This window comes from Camellia sinensis, chromosome 6 (assembly GCF_055761805.1).
Source record: "Camellia sinensis isolate YWXY chromosome 6, ASM5576180v1, whole genome shotgun sequence".
Taxonomy (NCBI): Eukaryota; Viridiplantae; Streptophyta; class Magnoliopsida; order Ericales; family Theaceae; genus Camellia; species Camellia sinensis.
The window spans coordinates 82,848,072-82,870,359 of NC_138966.1; the positions used below are offsets into that span (position 1 = coordinate 82,848,072).

Genomic DNA, 22,288 nt, shown 5'->3' on the forward strand with positions numbered 1-22,288 from the left:
AAAGACGGTCTCGTCTCAGCAACATGGGCTTAGACTTGATTCTCAGCTCTAAAAATGTCCATGGATTCCCGTAATGCTCCAACCATCTCGCAGGCTTAGGCACCCATGGCCTGTTGAGCACATTAGCCTGACTAACCCCTTCATCTTGCGCAGGAATCTCATCCGGTAAAGGAACCTCATGCCTTCTAGGCCTACCATGCCTACCACCACAACGTCCATGTCCTAACATCCTAATGAAGGTACCACGTGTACCACCATAACGTCCATGTCCTAACATCCTAATGAAGGTAACAAAAGAGATTAACACATTTACAAATGTGCCGAAGCTAACTCACTTGTGTCCTAATGCAGTGGACAACAATAATTCACTCCACATAAGCACATAATCACATAAACACATACAAATTTCCTTCCTAGATAATGGTCGTCCTGTGGCATTGCTAGAGTTCCAATTAAAAACAACAGTGATCAAGTGCTCTTCTAATAGGACTTCTAGAAACCCGTAAACCCAATCAGTATCTTAAGAATTAAGACTTATACCCATATAATCACATAAGCATGTTATCACATAGCATTACAAACATACATACATTTCTATCAAGTTAGATAAACCCATTGTGGTAAGAACAACTTCCTACGTATCCGAAGTATTTAAACTCGGTATGCTCTGATACTAATTGTAACACCCCGAAATAATTACAATATATCCATCTCATAACAACAAATAAATAGCAAGATGATTGAATTGATAAGATTTCATTAATTAGAGTTTTATATACAAAAGGTGACACATGCGATATACATTCATAAACAGTACATCCTAAATCTACAGTATATGTTACAATATAGTGAAAAGAAATGAAAGCTAAATAGATAATCATATGCCTTAAAGGCTTACATCTTTCCAAGTCAATGATTGGGCACATCAAAAGTGAGTCTTAAGCTCAATACAGATAAAGCCCTAGGCTTGTACAAAATTAACTACAAAAATACAACATTAAGCCTTTAGCTCCACAGTCCTCCCAAACGAAGTCCTTGGTAAAGGCATATCACCAGCACCTGAAAATGTTTTTCCCACATAAGGTGAGCCAAAAGCCCAGTAAAAATGCCGCAACACAATGTACAAATCTTAACAAAGCCATAAGGCTTTATACATATGCAATGTCCATGCTAAAATGTTTTACATTTCTTTCCAAAAACCATGCCATGCCAAGTTTATATAACAATTCTCAAAATCATCAATTTACAATAGAAAATAGGGGAAAATCTCAAACCAGTACAATCTTTCATGGATATTTCGTCTACGGAAAATTGTCAAACAACACCCATGTAAACGTAGCCTATATAAGCGCTACTATTGCCATTTTATGGATATTTCGTCCGCGAGAACCGACATCCATGTATGCGCGCGTTTTTCAGGACTTTCACACTGGACACACAGGCCAACTTGATTTGGTGATACACACCTCTTTCCAACGTTCACCCCTTTTTGTCAATATCATATACATTTTCAATGTAATAAATAAGTAATAGTGTTTAATGCACATGGATGAGAAATTAGTTTTAGTTCACCTAATTCTTATGCAATTTCTACAACACTCATAGTTATCCTCCACCAATAACCAAAAACAGATATCCCTAAATAAATAAATAAATTTCATTAAAGATACCCTTTTCCACAATCTCAAAATGAGATTTATAATACATATCCAACTCCACCCTCATCATTATCATCATTTCAATTTCACAATTTCCATATCAATTCCATTTTCTCTTTACAATCTCAAGTATTCACATTTTTGGGCAAAACCTCCATTTTTCTTTAAAAATCAATTTCAATGTAGGAAATACTTCTTTTCAACATATATCAATCCCAATTTCATACCCACAAGCTTTTCCAAGAGACCATTTGAAAACCCTTCTTTATTAATTTGATTTCACACCCTAGGTTTTACCAAATCAACCCAAACCACTATAACCCTTTGAAATAGCAAACAACTAAAGTAAAACTTATATAAGATTGTGGAGTATCCCTACCTCATGCTTAGAAAACGAGAGAGAGAGAGAGAGAGAGAGAGAGAGAGAGAGAGAGAGAGAGAGAGAGAGAGATAGAGAGAGAGAAGCTTCAACAATGCTGAAACCCAACTTTGCATAGATGAAAATGAAGCTCCAAGTGAGCTATACATTTTTCTCAAAGGGAGTAGGGTAAAGAAATCAATTGATCTAAGTGTTTTATAAGAGAGAATGTGAGTTTTAGAGAGAGAGAGAGAGAGAAATGAAAAAGTGATGTAAAAAGTGACTTTTAAGGACTGATATACGCTCAGTCCGCTCGAGCGCAAAAAGTGACGCTTGAGCATAAGACACAAAAGTTGTGGCCACTTGAGCATGAAATACAAACTCGCAGTACTTTTACATACAGAAAACCAACGCTTAGATGCAATAAGGGCCGCTCAAGCCAAGACCGCTCAAGCGCAAGAAGTTTCGCTCAAGCGTAGAATAACACTTCCTAGTACTTTTGTAGACCTGCAAAAGTACTGAAAGTTCACAAAAATCGCTTGAGCACAAGAAGTGACGCTCGAGCGTAAGAGCAAAATTTTGGGCAACAAAAGTTTAAAAACCAAGCTACCAACCTGTTCCAAACGCAACCAATACAACCCAATAGCTCAACTCAAGGAGAAATAGTGGACAACAAGACAAGAACAGCTATAGAAAGAGAAGAAACCTGAATCCAAAAGTCAAATAGGTCAGGTTTAAACCAGAGACGTTATAAGCTGGAAATTTGAAGAAGAAATGACCTTTAACCAAATTCACCACTCATTTGAAGTCTAGGAGTAGTGTAACTTATCTATGAGTAGTTCTTGAACTTAGGAGTAGTTTTATCTATAATTCAATGTTTGTAACCTAGTTTGGCCTTGTTGATTGTAATGTTATTTGAACTTGTAATTTGGTTCTTGTAATTAAGTGACAAGTTTAAGTGTTATTAATCGAATTTCAGTTTATTTGTACTTGTTTCTTCACAATACAACCTTTAAAGAAGTCCTTGAATTTGTCAAGGTATAGGATACCAACTACATTGCTTGATTAAGTTGTTGTTTGTAAAAATTGGTTTATCTGTCAAATCTTCTCTGTCGATTTGATCTAAACCTGTTTTTTTGCTAATTGTTACCTATTTATCCAAATGTGCACAAGTGTTGTCTATTTATTCACCTATTTGTTCAATATCACATATATGTCCAACTTGCTGCCACCAATTATTGTTACCGCTGACTTTTTTGGACAATTTTTTGGTGATTGTTTTGGCGCTGTTGACTTTTCAACATGTGTTTCTTTATCAAAAAAAAAATTAAAATTAATGGCATATGACCCATGAGAGTAGACTTCTCACCATTAATCCATAATAATATTAATTTATGAATATTTTAAAACTATATAAGTTCATTTACGAGATTATATATATATATATACACACATGCAATATTCATACGAAGTTGGAATCTTACATTCAACTTTTATTTTTATTTTATTTTTTTAGTTGGTTGGGGGAAATAGAGCAAAAGAATCTACACTCTTAATTGTGAGACTCAAATTAAATGTTACGATAAAAAAAACACATTTCATCGACTTTCAACTATCCATCTTATCTCAAGGTCATAATTCCATAAAGAATGAAAATAATTGTATTCAATTATGAGGTACATATATATATATATATATACATATATTCAATAGGAATTATGAGGAATATATACTATCATAACCTATTTGTCTTTTTCTTCTTTTTTTTCTTCACCTTCATACAAAGTTATCTTCATATGCTGCAAAGGTCTCACTCTCCTCTCATCAAAGAAAAGAAAGAAAGATATACACTAGTATAGTCTATTAATAATAATGTGTATTAATTAAAGTGTATTTATAGTGATAACGTAGAGAAGAATCAAAAACTAAAAACTAAAAACAAAAAATAAAAAACAAAAAACAAAATAAGTGGAGTTGAAATGGAGACAAAACAAAAGAGGTTTGGCTTCCTTGATATGGACGGCCTAGAATGAAAAAACAAGTGGGGGAGGATGTGGAAAAAGCCAAACAAAGTGTACAACCACACACCAGCAGTGGTCGGCTGCCCGTAAAGACCGGAAGGAAGGAAACATCTCAAAACTTTATCTCCAACAATAAAATCAGGAATTACGAATAGATTTTAATAAGTGAATTTATTATTTAATGGATCTTATAAAAAAAAAATCGTTATAAAAAAAGTTATTAATTATAAATTTTAGTGACAATTTATAAAAATCGTGATAAAAAAAAGTTACTAATTATTAATTTTTAGCGACATATGTAAAAAATTATCACAAAAAAATTATTTTTAACATTGACTTTACCAAGACTTATTTTTAATAAAATTTGATTAAAATTAAATATAACTATTAGAACTTATTGATAATTTACTTTAAAATTGAACCCCCTCTCCCTCCCCTCTCCATTCCTTCATCATTTGCCAACTTGTACGCTCCATAATTAACCATCCCTCCTCACCATTCTTTCATCATTTGCCAACTTGTACGCTCCATGATTAACCATCCCTCCTCAAGAATCAAATTCCCTCCCATCATCCCAAATCATTTGTGGAACCCACTTGCCTACCCCTATTCGTCATTCCTCGTGTCACTTCTCATTGTTCGACACGTGGTCATCATCAACAATGGCTTGGCATTCATGTGCATTGCTAGATGAGGACCGTAAAACCTTTGCTAGTCCTGCATAACTTTAAGAGGGAGCATTATGTGGTTTTGGTCATGTTGGTGTCATGTCAGTCATCTTTGTATCCAAATTATTTTATTTAATTATATCTAATTATTTATCATGCTATTGTGTTGTTATTTTTATTCTATATTTGATTCGTGTTATTGAAAGTGTTCGTTATTAGTTAAAAATATTAAATATATGATGAAATTAAAATTTCTCTACTCAAGTTAAATTTCATGAAACTAAATTGTAGGACTGCTCGCGGGTCGGTTTTGGCCGAGTGCTGGTCAAAACCGACCCGACCCGCACTTATGCGGTTGGGGAAAAATGGACCCGCAACCGCCCGCGATGTGGTTCGCGGTTTAGTTTTTTTTTTTTTTTTTATTTAACTTAAGCAAATTTGACATTTTTTGTTACTTTCTAAACATTTTTTTTTTTAGAAGAGTTATAAATTAAATTACAAGATATACAATTCATGATCATAATAAATAGTCCGCATGTTAGATAAGATGATATGGAACCATGCTTGAGGATAGTAATTAATCTTCCTCCTTAGCTTGCAAAAACAAACCCTTAAAAGTCAAACTAGTAACACTAATTTAAATATGCAAAAACAAACCCTTAAAAGTCAAACTAGTAACACTAATTTTAATAGTGAATTAATCTTCACTGTTTAGTTTTTAATATGCAATAATGTGATAATAGAATGACAATTCAAAATATCATATTTAACTGTGTCTACTAAACTAATGGAATATAATGATTTTTTTTATATATATAAATAAAAGTCAAACTAGTAACACTAATTTAAATATCATTAGATCATGATAATGTATATAAGTGTCCATATAATAAATTTTACTTTCATCCAAAATGTAAAAATAAAAATAATAACTAGTTATCTCCATCTATCCAAAATGCAAAAAATAATAATAATAACTAGTTATTTTTTCTTTAAAAAAAAAAAGATGCGGGTTGCGGCGGGTCGGGTTCGATCCGAACCCGATCTTTTGCGAATTTCTTGACCTGCACCCGCCCGCCTACCTACATCGAAACCGCCCAAAGCACTGCGGGTAGGGTAAAGTCGAGCGGTTTGTGCGGGCGGGTGGGTTTGTTGCCCAGCCCTACTAAATTGTATGTTTTTAACTCAATTTCATTCTTTGATTTTAAAAATACATATATATATATATATATATATATACACTTGTAGTCACTCTGCGATGCACGCAATTTTACAAAATCAATAATCATTATAAAAATAAAAAAAAATAAAAAAACTGGCTGTTTGATTGTATTCTCTAATATGGATGTAAAAAAAAATTCATTTTTTTTCCCAATCAATAGGAGATGCTACATTAGTCATTCCACATAATATAATGAATTAAAATAAAATTAATTTTAACTCCAATTATATTTAGTTAGTGGTTAAAAAATTTTACATGCTATTTATTTTTTGTCTTTTTTTTTTCCTCTTTAAGTTTATATTGATTCACTAAACATAAATAGGTTTGTAAATGTATTAAATTTGAATTGACAGCATAAAAAAATAGAATAGTTTAATTTTTTTTAAAAAAACCTAATATTTTAAATATGAAATCGCTTGCATTTGGTCAAACTCTGAATTTACATAAAAAGATATCTAAAAAAAGAAGAAATTTGTGGTTTAGGTATCAAAAGAAATGGGTTCCTAAAAATTAATTTAATCATGAGTTATTTTAATGATTAAATTTAAGCATAAACCCATATTCAAATAAATTTTGATACTCTCTTCATTTCCAATCCAACATCTACACCAAAAAAAAAAACAAAACAAAACAAAACACAAATAGTCAATAATTGAGAGAGTTACAAATTAATAATAGTAGCGTAAAAAAAAGAATGAAATCTCAATTAAATGACACATTATTAGTATAAAAAAATAAAAAAAATAAAAAAGAGAAAAAAAATTCAGATTGTAGGAAAAAAGAAAAAGAAAGAAAAACAAAAACAGAATTTAAAACAGAATAAAATAATAATATCCATTTACATAAACTCATTTTCCCATACATGCAAAAACTCATGTAAGGACATATTTCAAATATAAAGTAGATACAATTGAAGGGGAAAAAAAAATACTCGTGACTTGACTTTAATGCAAGATTTTTTAGACACCATGAAAGAGAGTTGAAAAGGGTTCAATGTTTATTGCAATTTTTTTGTTTTTTTTCTTTTCAACCTCTTATTCGTGGCTCCTTTTGCAAACACTTGTTTTTTATATTGAAAAAGATTAAGCTTAGATAAAAGATATATTTGGAATTCTATCATATTTAAAATTTATGTGGATAATTAATTGATGAGTTCAAAAGTTAAAATATTAAATTTTTATATTGAAAAGATTAAGCTTAGACAAAAGATATATTTGGAATTCTATCATATTTAAAGTTTATATGGATAATTAATTGATGATTTTAAAAGATAAAATATGAAATTCAACTTGAAGATACACTTTGAAAAGATTAAATTGAAATATATGGATATTCTAGTTTAAATAGAAAAAAAGAAAAAAAATCAAAATTTCAAATTAGATTTGTTTAGATAAACTTTTAAAAAATTTAAATTTTAAAATTAGATAGTGAGAGGCAAAATAAAGATTTTAACTGAATAGATAGATATCAAATTTATTAATTTTATCTGTTTGTATATTTGATTATTTATATTTTTTTTGTTATGTTTATTTTAAATAAAATTAGAATTTAAGAAAATGAGGTAAAGAGACTCCAGAGGAAGCCATCTAGAAAAAAGAGTGCATGAGAGTTTAATATTTAGAGTTTGGAAACCTCTCATATTCTACACTACATTCTTATAAATATACTAGCATATCACTCGTGCTATGCACGAATTGTGTTTACAATTATCTATATATGTGAATTGTAATTTTTAAATATTTTTTTTAAATGTCTTCTTTTTTTCCTTTTTTATATTATATTAAAGTTTAATATTTTGATAATAATCATATGTGTTGGACTTTTCAATGAATTAAATGTCTTATTTTTTATTATATTATATTAAAGTTTAATATTTTGATAATAATCATGTGTGTTGGACTTTTCAAGAAATTTTGTTTATGCTTGTTCTTAATGCATTAAAATGTTATTATGATGGATAATAATCATATGTGTTGGGACTTTTCAAGGAATTTATATGTATTGGATTTCAAAGAATTTTTTTTATGCTTGTTATTAATACATTAAAGTGTTATTATGATGGTAAGACTTGAGAGTTGGGAGAAATTAATAAATGCAAAGATTTTTTTTTAAAATCAAAATATTAGGAAATTTAGATTGAGAGATTGGAGCTCCCACAAGGCTTGGGGTTAAAAACCCCTTCTTACTTAATATATAGTATAGATAAAGATAACCTTTTATTATATTTTTTACTAAATTAACGCTAACATAGGTCATAAAAAACATATTATCTTAACAAAATTATATGGCTTTAAAATCTTATTTAACGCACTTTTTTAATTAAATGAATTATTCATGTCTATTTCGCAACTCAATATTAATTTAATGAATATTAAATGGATTATTCATGTCTATTTCGCAACTCAATATTAATTTAATCCATTTAATATTCATGTTTATCTGTCGGATCATGTTATATTTATGTTTTTTTTTTTTTTTTTTGGGAAAATAATCAACCTTAACTAATTAGAGCCATTAAATATTTGTATTATCAAGTCATGTAATATTTTCGTTTCGTATTGGAAAATAATCAATCATATATCACTAACTTCTTTTATGATTCAAGTCGTGTTATTGAGCCTTATCAAAAATTCTTAAGCATTATTTATTTATTTTTCTTTCGCAATATTTTTTCAAGTTACTTTTCATAATTTTTATAAGGGTAAATTATACTGACACCCTTGAGATTTCTGTTTAATACATGTCCCTTTCTCACATTTGAAAATTTTCATTCCCTTCCTTGAGATTTGTGATTTCATTACAAATTGCCCATTGAATTGCTGATGTCATGTCTTAAAATTTTCAAAATTACCATCTTATCATTTTTCCTACCATTTCTTCTCTCCTATTATCTTGAATACATTCTACAACTTTCCATCACAGTGCACCAAAAAAAAAAAAAAACTTTCTATCATTAAATTCTATCTGAACATATTCTTATTGATAACGATATACAAATATAAATTTTATATTGAATTTTCAAATATAATGACATAGCTTAATGGTGATATTTCACTTTAAAACAAAAACACACATAAACATGCTTTATATTTACGACAATATCACCATCACAACATTTTTATGATATTTTTTATATAAATTTTTATATATAAATATAAATTTTCATTTTTATTTCCACCATTATATCTAGATTAGATCAATTAGTTAATCTAGGTATATTTAAAAAGTATAAAATTTGTACAAAAAACTTTTTTTTTAAAAAAAATTCCATTGAATACGACAAAATAAGATAATGTATTAAACTTTTGTATTTTTTTTTATATTTGGTGAATTTAAAAAAAAATCACAAAATATTATATTTCTTAAGTATATCTAAATTAGGTGTATCAAAAAAAAAAATTGCTTAAATATTAAAAAAATCAATAAAAATAAAAATTAAAAAAAATAAAAAAATAAAAAAAAACTCAATTTTTTGTATGAGTTAAATCAAAGAATATGATTGTTATTTTCCTTAACATGATATGAACAAAATATTTGTATTATTTTGTTATTTTATACATATAAAAGTTAAGAAGTAAATATGTCATTTTAATCTGACAGAGGAATAAATATAATTTTTTAGATTTATATTAAATAGAAATATCAGAAGTCAATGTAATTTCCCCTTTTTAGAATCAATGAGATATGGACTGCTACATCTGCTTCTCAATTTGTTTTTTATTTTTTTTTTCAATTTACTTTTCATAATTTTTATGATCAGTGAGATTTGCAATGCTACATCCGCTTCCTAATTAGTTTCATATTATTATCCATACTATTATTAAAAGCCAACTCTTAACTTAGTGTCTTGAAACTTTATACCACCTAAAATTTAGATAAACATAATAATAATAATAATAAAAGAAATTAAGCACGCATGTTCTTTCTACTAAACACGCTCTCCAAGCCAATAGTTACATACTATTCTAAACTTCTTCTATGCCACAATCAATTACTCTCATCATTTATTTATTTATTTATTTATCTTGATTTCTTTCTCTTTTTACGACGTTGTGCAATTCCTATCTTTAAAAAAATAATAATAATAAAAATAAAAATAAAAATAAAAAAATTATTATGCAATTTCAATTCATTTTCACCATTTTCACTTCTCTCTATTAGCAGTAAAATATCACTTATCTATTGAAGAACATTGCAATCTTATTTTTTAGATTCATATTTTTTTTTTTCGATTCATAATTGCAATCTTATGATTATTCAACAACATTGCAATCTTATCCTACATTGTAAGTGTGATATTTGTTAATTATCCTACATTGTAAGTGTGCAGGAAATCCCGCATCGGTCTGTGAGGGACTACTTTTCCCACCTTATAAGTAGACTGGCTCCTCTTACCTTACATAGGCCTTTTCCCCCAGTGGGGGAGGAACAAAACCGTGCGGTCAGAATGCCAAAGCGGACAATATGTGCAAGGCACGGGGACTGGTGGCTTTATTTGACGCCGTCTGTGGGAACTCCCTCCGGGGTGACCGGAGCCAGCGCGGCTGGGGGCTAATGTGCGGGAAATCCCACATCGGTCTGTGAGGGACTACTTTCCCACCTTGTAAGCAGGCTGGCTCCTCTTACCTTGCATAGGCCTTTTCCCCCAGTGGGGTCGGAACAAATCGTGCGATCAGAATGCCAAAGCGGAAAATATGTGCAAGGCACGGGGACCAGTGGCTTAATTATACTCTCATCAAGTTCTTTGAAAAAAAAATAATAATAATAGCAGAGTATAAGAAATAATTCAATATTTCTTAAAATTTATTTTTTTTAAAATAGTTTTTTCTTTAATTTTTTTTCTTATATTAAAATCTCTTTGACAAAGAATCTTAGGCTTGTAGTTTGTCAAAAAATTGTTTGTTTGCTTTCTTAATTTTTTTTTTTTTTTTTATCAAATATGTTTCACTGTAACTCTTTATTTATTTATTTTTTTTTTGAATATGTTAAATCTATTTGAAAATAAGTGTTCTCAGAATTTTGGACTTATAGTTTTTTGAAAATTTGTTTATTTAATCTTTTTTTGCTGTGTGTTCTTTTAAGATAGAATTTAGTGTTCTTAAAAATAAAAAGTTTATTCTTTTGGACTTATTATTATTTTTTTTAATGTTAATAGATTTCACTATTATTATTATTTTGAGTATATCAAATCTCTTTAATTATAATATTCTAAGAGTCTTGGGTATGTATTTTTTTATTTTGTGTGCTTTATTGTGCAATTTTAATTCACTTTCACCATCTTTACTTCTCTCTATTCACAATAAAATATCAGTTTTCTATTCGAGAACATTGTAATCTTATGATTGTTTAAGGATATTGCAATCTTATCCTATGCTATAAGTGTAATATTTGTTAATTATACTTTTTATTTTCTTCATTGAAAAGTTCCATTATGTTATCAAGTTATTTGGAAATATATATATATATATATATATAATTTGTAGTTTGTTTTCTCTTTAAAAATAAGTGTTCTAAGAATTTTAAATTTGTAGTTTTTTAAAAATTTGTTTGTTTGTTTTCTTCTTCTTTTTCTTCTTCTTTTTTTTTTTCCTTTTTTGTTTTGTTTTGTTTTTTTTTTTTTTTGGTTATGCGTTCTTTTAGAGAAAGAATTTAGTGTTCTTTAAAATATATATAAAAAAAAACAGTTTTTTCTTTTGGTTTGTTTTTTTGGTTTTATTATTATTTTTTTAAAATCTTAATAGATTTCACGATTATTATCATTATTATTATTTGTATTTAATTTTTGTGATTGTATTTAATTTTTTGTAATAATTTTCAAAGTATTCAAAAAAATGGATTTCTAGGCTATATTCAATCATAAAGTCATACCATTTGCGAGTTATTCTGGATTGTTGAGTAGAATCATATTTATCACGATAAGCATGTCTTTTAGCCTTATTTTCTTTAGACCTAAAATTAATAAGGAGTTTATCAAGATCAGGAGCAAAAGGTTTACTAGTTGTCATTAATTGAGGATTTATTGGAGGTATTACTTCAAAATCAGTTTGGGTAGGAGAGTCTTGAGACGCAGTATCTTCTTCTGGGAGATGTGTATTATTATTATTATTATTATTATTATTATTATTATTATTATTATTATTATTATTATTATCAAGTCTCTTTGATTATAATATTCTAAGAGTCTTGGGTTTATATTTTCCTATTTTGCGTGCTTTTGTATTTTTATATTAATTTTTTTTGTTATTCACTTTTTTTAAGCTTTTGTTTGTTTTTTTGAGTATAAATTTTGTTTTTTTAAATAGAATTTGTTTGTTTTTTTCTTTATTTTTTTTAGTGTGTATGTTTTTTTTTTTTAAAAAAAAAATTCAATGTTCTTAAAAAACATTTAATCTTTTTTTTTTCCTTCTTTTTCAAAATTTGTGTGTGTATTTTCTTAATTCGTTTTTTTCATGTGTTTCTTTAAGAAAAAATTCAATGTTCTTAAAATTTGTTTTCATTGTAAGTGATTAAGAGGCTTGGATTAGTGTTTTTATGCTTAACCACATTTTAAACAAAAAATAAAAATAAAAATATTCCAACTAGATCATATATTATTTTGCCAAATACATATGTATTTTATTTATTTTATATTTTTGCCGGCTGCTCTACGATTTTTGCTTTTCAGAATAAATAATTTCTAGTGCTTCTCTATTAGAGAAAAATATGAATTTTGAAACATGTGAATTTCATATCATAATTTCAACAATTTGCACACGCATTGCATATGCCCGGCCTTTAGTAAGACATTACGAGAGCTTCTTTTTGAGTAAAGATTAAATGGTTTGCGAAATAAACGATACGTATATATATATATCATAACAATTTTTTTTTCCTTAGCAAAAAGAAATTTTATTGATAAAAATGCACACTTATATATGAGAAGAACATCAATAAAGAAAGAAGGAAGATGTGCAACAAGCATCATAGTAGATCTCTCAAATTCCAACTGGGTTGGCACTAAGAATTCTACACAATCATTTGCTAGCATCAACCTCAAAGTTGTGAGGAACCAACAAAGCAAGCTACAAAACTAGCCAAAACACTGTTCCAAGCATGTGCACATAGAGATGGCCACAGGGTAGGTTTGGGACAGGTTTGTCATCCCCCGCCCCCTCACTTGCTTTCAAACTCTACCCCCGCCCTCGCCCCCAGCCCAACTTGCTACAGGTGGAAATTTTCAACCCTTTCCCCGCCCCCACAAATACCTACAGATACCCGATATTTGTAGATACCCGACCACATTTCAAATAGTCAAAAAAACTAAGAATCATTTAAATCCTTAATACACTAAATAATTTCTCTTCTTTTCATATATATAAACAGGGAGACTTTTAATATTATTATTACCACAAACTTTAAGTATTCATTTCTTTTATCTAATTATAATATATATATACACATATATCACTACAACAAAATGCACTTTTGGCGAGCAAATTTGGCGACTAAAAAAAATTTAGTCGCCAAAACTTGTGGAATTGGCGACCAAAAATTTTTTTAGTCGGCAAAAGTACAATATTCAGCTACTAATTTTTTTTAGTCGGGAAATATTGATTATTGGCGACTAAAAAAAGTTTTAGTCGCTAAAAATACCACAATTGGCAACTAAAAAATGTTTTAGTCGCTGTATAGATAGTTTTGGCTACTAAATTTTTTTAGTCGCTGAATGAAAAACAAAAAGTTGCTTCAGACTTTTGGCGACCAAAAATTTGGTCGCCAAAAATTTATTTTTAGCGACTAAACAATATTTTAGTCGTCAAAGAATTAAAATATTTGGAGGGAAAATTTTGAATTTTGGAGGGATTTATAAAATTAATTGGCAACCAAAATATTTAGTCGCCAAATTACTACTTTTAGCTACTAAAACAATTTTAGTCGGCAATAATATATAATTTAGGCTAAAATAATATTTAGTCAAATTTTTTGCACCCTTTTTAGCGACCAAAATAATATTTAGTCGCCAAATGGCATGAAATTATACATTTCCCGACAAATAAATCATTTAGTCGCGGAAGCTCAACATTTTATAGAAGGAGTAATTTCATATTTGCGCATTTGTCTCACACTTTTACCCTCTTTGTGTATACACCACAACCACAGATCCTCTGTCTCAACCAACTTCACCACTGCAAATCAACAAACCTCACAGTGATCAAACCTCACGACCGCACATCCTCAGCATCGTTGGTCCCCGTACGCCACAAATTAGCATCGCCACCACCGCTAACAGGTTCGCTCTCTCACTCGCTTTTGCTCTGTTACTCTCTCGCTCTCTGTCTTGCTCTGACTCTCTCTATCTCGCTCTCTCTCTACCCCTTCTTCTATATCCCCAACTGTGAACTCTTGCTTTAGGGTCGTTTATTCTACCCATTCAGTTTAATTTTGTCTTCACTTCTGAAATGGGTTTGTTTGAAGTGGTTTCTTTGCTAGAATTTTATGGGTTTAATGTTGTAAATGGGTTTGATTTTAGGGTTTGATACCTTTTTCCCCCTATTTTTCCGTTCTCTCTCATTAGTTTCAAAGCCCTAATCCATTGTATGTAATCTCATGTATTCAAAAATAGAAATTATCAAATAAAAGTGTTATCAGTTTTTGGTAGAGAATGTTTTAATTATAATTTTCCTCAGTTTTTCTGATTCCTTTTTTATTACCTAGCATCTTTTGATTTTTATAATCAATAAATTATTACCATCCTTAATGTACTCTTATGAATTATGTTTAGGTTGATGCTTAATGATTGCCAGTTAGGTTTTAATATTCATTGCTATGCCCAGGGAGAAAGGGGAGCTCAGGTTCTTATTGTTCCAGAACTTGTTGACTTTATCACCCCAGCATTGGACAAGGTAGTGATGCTTTCTTATATATAGCATTCCTATTCTTTGCCAATTTTTTCAATTTTTTTTTTTTTTGGGCTTTTCATTTCCCACTAAAGCTACCATCTCAGTATGCTGAGAACCTTATTTTGAATTCCAACACAACCAATTTCATGTTGCCTCACAAATTCATCTTGAGTATTATATATAAACATCCACCATTTTTTTTTTATGATATTGGGTATTGGTTTTATTGATTCATGTTTAATTTCATATTATTTATTGTTATCATCATCATTATGAATGATTTGTTTTGGGTGCTTTGGCATAGGTTCCTGAATGCATCGACAAGCTTGCACAAGCTGAAATAAAAATATGGGTTTTGACAGGAGATAAGACTGCAATTAATATTGGGTATGATTGGTAGATATGACTTTCCACATCAGTTAGACTTCAAGTCTAATACTAACATTTCTGACTTTTAAGTTCAATTTTGCAGTTTTTCCTGTAGGTTACTTAGAGAAGGAATGAAACCAGTAATATTAAACTCGGAGGCACCAGGGTTTAAAGTGCTGGAGAAAGCTAGGAATGTGTCTGCCATCCGTGAGGTTAACATGCAGTAGTTGCTCTTCTTCTTATTATGCTTTTAAGTCTTCAACTTTCACCTAAGATAAGCTCATCATATATGCTTTAGAGTTATATAGTTGATGAGAGGAAATTTTAGTTGTTGATGCTTAGGCTCTATTTTTTTCCCTTCTTGAATGACACTGGGTAGATATAGAGAAAATATTTTTTGGTTGAATAAAGTGTTTCTGCAGTTTCTGGTATAAAGACTGCATCAATCCTATGCGAAAGACTTGGCCGAAACATAGTAGCCTACATCTGTTAATGAAATACAAGTTATTTTTACTGACAAATGTTTAATTTTTTTGCACAAATTTACTTCAAATGAAAAAACTAACATAGGATGGCTATTAATGATATTCTACAAAATTAATTAGCATTCCCCTTAATTTAAAGCAAGAAATACAATTATTGGAGGAAAAAAAGAACTACATTTATGGAATAACTAACAAGGCAGAACTAAAATAAATGAATTCAATTAGAATATATTTCTATGTTATTAACATTTCTTTTTTTAATTTTACTTGTAGCACAGTAGAGTGCCCTTTATACAAGATTAACATAGAAGTTTGTAGATAGATTAATCTCACACTCCTATAATCCCTTTCAAAAGAATTTTGCCGATTAGGAGAGTAACATTGACTCACCTTTGTTCTCAACTTTGTGAATTAGGAGTTCGTTCAATATGAACTTAGAATTCAATCAGAATATATTTCTATATTATTAATCTTTCTTGTGACTTTACTCGTAGCACACTAGAGTGTCCTTAATATACTTGGTACATGACTCTCACACCCCTAGAAGAGCCTTTCATATTCCTAGTTTATGTATCTTCCTATAGATAATACCACCCAATATAATTATAGAGTAAAATTGATGTCAAACATGTGATTGATTGAATTGGGTTTATCATGGAGTAAAATTACTCATGTTGACATTTTTTTTTTTTTTTAAGTAATAGCTATATCCCTCCATAATTGTGGCATTGTTAGTGGTTATGATGGTGATCAAATTGATTAGAGAAGCTAAATATTATCAGTTGATGGGGAACTCAACATGAAAGTGAAAGTTCGACAATAAAATGATTGCAACAGTCATGTTGATAGCTTCTCTACAATCATTTTTGTCATGACTCGTAAGAAAATGTCATTCCTTTTCCTGATAGGGAGATGTAGATGGCTCAAGAAAACATAAAATTTTAAAGATAATATGTTCTTCAGTAAACTTAAGGATTATTTCCTCTTTTGGTCTAGGACTATTAAGGCAACCCAAATGGGGTCATTTGAAAGATCTGCATAGAGCGATAAAGTTGTGTGAGTCGGCTTTAGTATCAGGAGATCCCACTATGATCCCTCTTGGGAACTATCAGGAGGTTAGAGTTACAATCATTCTCCAAGAACCATTTATCTTATCTTATACTTCATCAATGTTACAAACCTATGGGAAAATCAATCTCAATTTCAATTTCAAGAGTTTTCAAATTAACTCCATCTACTTAAGCGTGTCTTTGTCCCATTATTGTTTCCAAAGGTGGTCAATGTTGAAGCACAAAAGAGTTGTTCATGCAACCTAAGGTCCATGGAAAGAAAGGTTTTGTCACTTTTTATAATGTATATGAATAGGCATTTAGAAAGTTAAAACTATAGACTTAAAAACAGAAACATCAGCAGCTTGATTTATTAATAGATTCTTCTCTCTCGAATTAATAGCTTCCCCATGACAATTAGGATCTGTGACAACAGACAGAATGTAATTCGGACCCGTAGGTTGGGAGTTAGAGCCGAAAATGCCTTACACTTAGTCAAAAAATGGCGTTCTGGGGAAGAAAATTCAAAACAGTCCCCTCACCACTGTATGGCTATCACGGACAGCTTCCCCATGACAATTAGGACCTGTGACAACAGACGGAATGTAATTTGGACCTATAGGCTTGGAGTTAGAGCCAAATATGCCATAAACTTACTTGAAAAAGGGCGTTCCGGGGGCGAAAATTCAAAACAACCCCCGAACCACCGTGTGGCTCTCACGGAAAGTTTTCCCATGACAAATTGGACTCATGACAACTGACGGAATGTAATCCGGACCCGTAGGTTGGGAGTTACAACCGAATATGCCTTAAACTTGCTCGAAAAATGGCATTTCAGGGGTGAGGAGAAATGACACCACCTTTGATTTATTCATTATTCTAAGGGGTGTGGTTGTGAGGGGTTATCTTGATTTTTTTTTTTTAACAAATTACAGCCAATAATGGATATTGTATATGTTGTATGTATGCATGTATCTATGTAGGTTTGCAGTCCCTCAAAAAATGGCCATGGAAAATAACAGTCTAAAACTAGTTCAAAAAAGAAAAAAAAAAAAAAAGTCCAAAACAATAACATCTATGGTGTTGGTAATGTTGGGAAAGCAACTGTGTGAAGCCTAAATGATCACAACCCTCTGGACTTTCTTCCCTACAAACCCTAAGGCACATGAATAAAACTGGTTCTGTTTTTTACATCATTTATATGATTTTAGAACAGTTTCCATTACCATATCAAGGTAAAATGAATGAAAAAGGAGAGATACATAGTCATACTTTGATCAGATAGTTTTTTTCCAAATAGCACCTGAACCAAACAATGAGTCATCTTCAACCCTGCTAGGATGCTACTTGTCACCCATCATGTTTAATCCAAATCCTTATCTCCAATATGCTCTCCAAGAACCTATTACACTAGAATCAAACATTAGCATAGTTAACCCTTTGTTTTCTTTTCTTTTGTCCTCAATGCATGTTTATTATTGTTGTTAATTTGCTGCTAGAAGTGTTACTAACTTCGACGACACAGGTTGCCAGAAGATTATGTTCCATGTTCTAAAGAAGGATAGGGTAAATAAATATCAAGTTTTGGAAAATGTAAAAAAGGTTGGGGCCAGCTGGTCATTCAACTTTCATCACCATGATGACCATTGAATGCAACATACTAGACAGTAATTATTCTTAGTCAAAGTAATTCTTCCCTAACCACAAATGATTGAACAGACAGTAAAAATCATCTTTTTTAAAACACTTTACATTAGAGGTGATTGTGTTAGCCTATTAGATGTCTTTGTCCTCAAATTTCATTGGATCTTCATGGGATGTTCCTTTTCTGCATTCTTCACTTCAAACTCATATGTTTTTCTTTGCTTCACTTTCATTTTCTTTTCTTTTTAGCTTTTTTTATGAAGCTGAATGTCCTTTTCCATCTCTAATATATTTCTTCATGGGCAGCAAAATGCTCAACAACTCTTAATAAGGGATTCTCTGATGTGTTGAATCTTGCAATTGTGGTTTAAGTTAAACAATTGCTGACCATTTATTCTCGTCAATAAGTTAATAATTTTATTAATGACTTCAGACTGACTAACAAACATCAGCTTTATTGGCATAGTAACCTATTCTTGATCTACCTCAGGATGTGTTTGGACAATTTAAGAAAAATATTAAAAAGAACAAGAAGACAGAGAAGGCATTGTACTTGAGTTCTTATATTAAAATAATGGAACTATTAATAATCTCGGGCTTAAGAAAAACTCAGGTTATATAATGCAGGTGGGTATTATTAATAATAAGAAAAAGGGCATTTCGGGGGCAAAAATTCAAAACAGCCCCCAAACTACCGTATGACTCTCACGGATAGCTTCTCCATGAAAAACAGGGCTTGTGACAACTGACGGAATGTAATTCGGACCTGTAGGTAAAGAGTTAGAGCCAAATACACCCTAAACTTACTCAAAAATGGGCGTTTCAGGGGCAAAAATTCAAAACAGTCCCCGAACCACCGTGTGGCTCACACGAACAGTTTCCTCATGACAAATAGGACTTGTGACAATTGACGGAATGTAATTCGGACCTGTAGGTAGGGAGTTAGAGCCGAATACGCCCTAAACTTAGTCGGAAAAGGGCGTTACGGAGGCGAAAATTAAAAACAGCTCCCAAACCACCGTGTGACTCTCACAGACAGCTTCCAATCCATTGTGTGACTCTCATGGATAGCTTCTCTATGACAAATAAGACTTGTGACAACTGACGGAACGTAATTCGGACCGGTAGGTAGAGAGTTAAAGCTGAATACGCCTCAAACTTATTAGAAAAACAGCTTTTTGGGGCAAAAATTCAAAACAGCCTCCGAATGACCATGTGACTCTCACAAATAGCTTCCCCATGACAAATAGGACTAGTGAGAACTGACTAAACGTAATTCGGACCCGTAGATTGGGAGTTAAAGCCCAATACGCCCTAAACTTAGTCGAAAAAGGGCGTTTCGGGCGCAAAAATTCAAAACAGCCCCCGAACCACCATGTGGTTCAAATGGATAGTTCCCCCATGACAAATAGGACTTGTGACAACTGACGGAACGTAATCCGTACCCGTAGGTTGGGAGTTAGAGCCAAATACGCCCTAAACTTACTCGGAAAAGGACTTTCCGGGGGCAAAAATTCATAACAGCTCCTGAACCACCGTGTGGCTCACACAGACAGTTCCCCCATGATAAATAGGACTTGCGAGAAATGACAGAATGTAATTCAGACCTGTAGGTTGGGAGTTAAAGCCGAATACAACCTAAACTTAGTCGAAAAATGGCGTTTTGGGGGCAAAAATTCAAAACTGCCCCCGAACGATCATGGGGCTCACAGGGATAGATTTTCCATGACAAATAGGACTTGTGAGAATTGACGAAATGTAATTCGGACCCGTAGGTTGGGAGTTAGAGCCGAATATGCCCTAAACTTAGTCGAAAAAGGGCATTGCGGGGGTGAAAATTCAACACAGCCCCCGAACCGCTGTATGGCTCACACGGACAGTTCCCCCATGACAAATAGGACATGTGACAACTGACAGAACATAATCCAGACCTGTAGGTTGGGAATTAGAGCCGAATATGCCCTAAACTTAGTCGAAAAAGGACTTTCCGGGGGCAAAAATTCATAACAGCCCCCGAACCACTGTGTGGCTCACACGGACAATTTTCCTATGACAAATAGGACTTGTGAGAACTGACAGAACATAATTCGGACCCGTAGGTTGGGAGTTAGAGCCGAATATACCCTAAACTTAGTCGAAAAATGGTGTTTCAGGGGTGAAAATTCAAAACAGCCTCCGAACGACCTTGTGGCTCACATGAATAGCTTTTCCATGAAAAATAGGACTTGTGAGAACTGACAAAACGTAATTCAGACCCATAGGTTGGGAGTTAGAGCCGAATACACCCTAAATTTTGTTGAAAACGGGCGTTTCGAGGGAGAAAATTCAAAACAGCCGCCGAACGACCATGTGGCTCACACGGATAGCTTCGCCATGAAAAATAGGACTTGTGAGATCTTATAGAACGTAATTCGGACCCGTAAGTTGGGAGTTAGAGCCGAATACGCCCTAAACTTACTCGAAAAATGGTTTTCTGAGGCAAAAATTCATAACAGCCCCCGAATATGCCTTACACTTAGTCGAAAAACTCGCAACACTTAGTTAAAAAAGCAACAACTTTATTAAAATAACATCTACATATTCTAATAATTGCCTTTATATATTTATAGAACGAAGAAATTACATATTACATTGTTTGTGCAGTTGGTTGGAATAAATATTGCATGATATATATATATATATATATATTTATATTTTCTTTTATTTCCAAGAAGATATTTCTCGATTATTCTACCTTAAATGCATGTTAGAACATGTTCCATATGACTGACTGAATTGATATTTTGTAACCAATTCTAATGTTTCGTTTTTTGTTTTTCTTTGTAGATGGCTTTATTGAGTGGACTTATGGATAATCCATATTGGTGTATGGAGAAGAATTTTCACTTTTGTGTAGAACTAATATAATACTTTTGTCGTCCTCAGTTTTTGTGTAGTTCATTATTACTGATACAGAAAACTTTTGGCAATCAACAGATAATGACTGTTGTGGTACATAGATCACCTTTTGTCATGGTACATATATACCATTTGTCGGCATACATATAGGATGTTTTGTCATGGTCCATAGAAAACTTTTGTCGTGGTACATTTATCACCTTTTGTTGTGGTACAGATTAAGATGGTAATTTGTACCATGCCAAATGGTAATTTCGCTTGGTAGTAAATGTATTTTTTTTTTTTTTTGTATACGAAGGGCTTTGATTTTTGTATGATATATTTTGTATGGAATTATTATTTTAGTTTGGACAATAGTTGATTTGTATGGATTTTGATATTTAATGTTATTTATTTTTGGTATATGGATGTAGATTGTGGAATGATTGATAGTATGTATCATTTTGTTTTTACACGTATTACAGGTTGCATTGTATATAGACAAGTTGTAGAGAAATTATAATTTTGCGATAAAACATAATATCATGTTTTTGGTGACTAAACAATTAGTAGTTAAAAAGAAATTGCGAAAAGACATTTGGCGACTAAAAGTTTTGTAGCAAAAAAAAAAAGAAGACATTTGGCAACTAAAAGTTTTATGGCAAAAAAAAAAAGAGACATTTAGCGACTAAAAGTTTAGTAGCCAAAAACAAACAAACAAAAAAAATAGACATTTGGCAACTGAAACTTTAGTAGCTAAAAGAAAATCAAATATTTCGCGACTAAAATATTTCGTAGCTAAAAACAAAAAACTAAATTATAAACACACTTTTGCCGACTAAAATTTTAGTAGCCAAAAATGTAGAACTTTAGGCGACCAAATATTTAGTAGCCAAAAGAGGAACTCTTTGTCGACTAAACATTTAGTAGCCAAAGATGGAGACTTTCGGCGACTAAATTTTTAGTAGCCAAAAAAGAACTCTTTGCCGACTAAAATTTTAGTAGCTAAAAAGATGGGACATTAGGCGACTAAAAGTTTGGTCACCGAAAAGGGTCTA

At 31.3% G+C, this 22,288-nt stretch overlaps 1 protein-coding gene across 1 annotated transcript in view; it reads left to right on the plus strand.

Moving 5' to 3' along the window:
* Positions 1 to 21,663, plus strand: part of LOC114281264 (uncharacterized) — a 45,418-nt gene extending 23,755 nt beyond the window's left edge. Inside the window, exons 4-7 of the mRNA XM_082876207.1 lie at positions 14,689 to 14,809; positions 15,111 to 15,193; positions 15,279 to 15,387; positions 21,180 to 21,663. Coding sequence (XP_082732333.1) covers positions 14,689 to 14,809; positions 15,111 to 15,193; positions 15,279 to 15,387; positions 21,180 to 21,260 — 394 coding nt within the window. The 3' untranslated portion in view covers positions 21,261 to 21,663. The remainder of the gene's footprint in view (positions 1 to 14,688; positions 14,810 to 15,110; positions 15,194 to 15,278; positions 15,388 to 21,179) is intronic.
* The last annotated feature ends 625 nt before the right edge of the window (positions 21,664 to 22,288 follow it).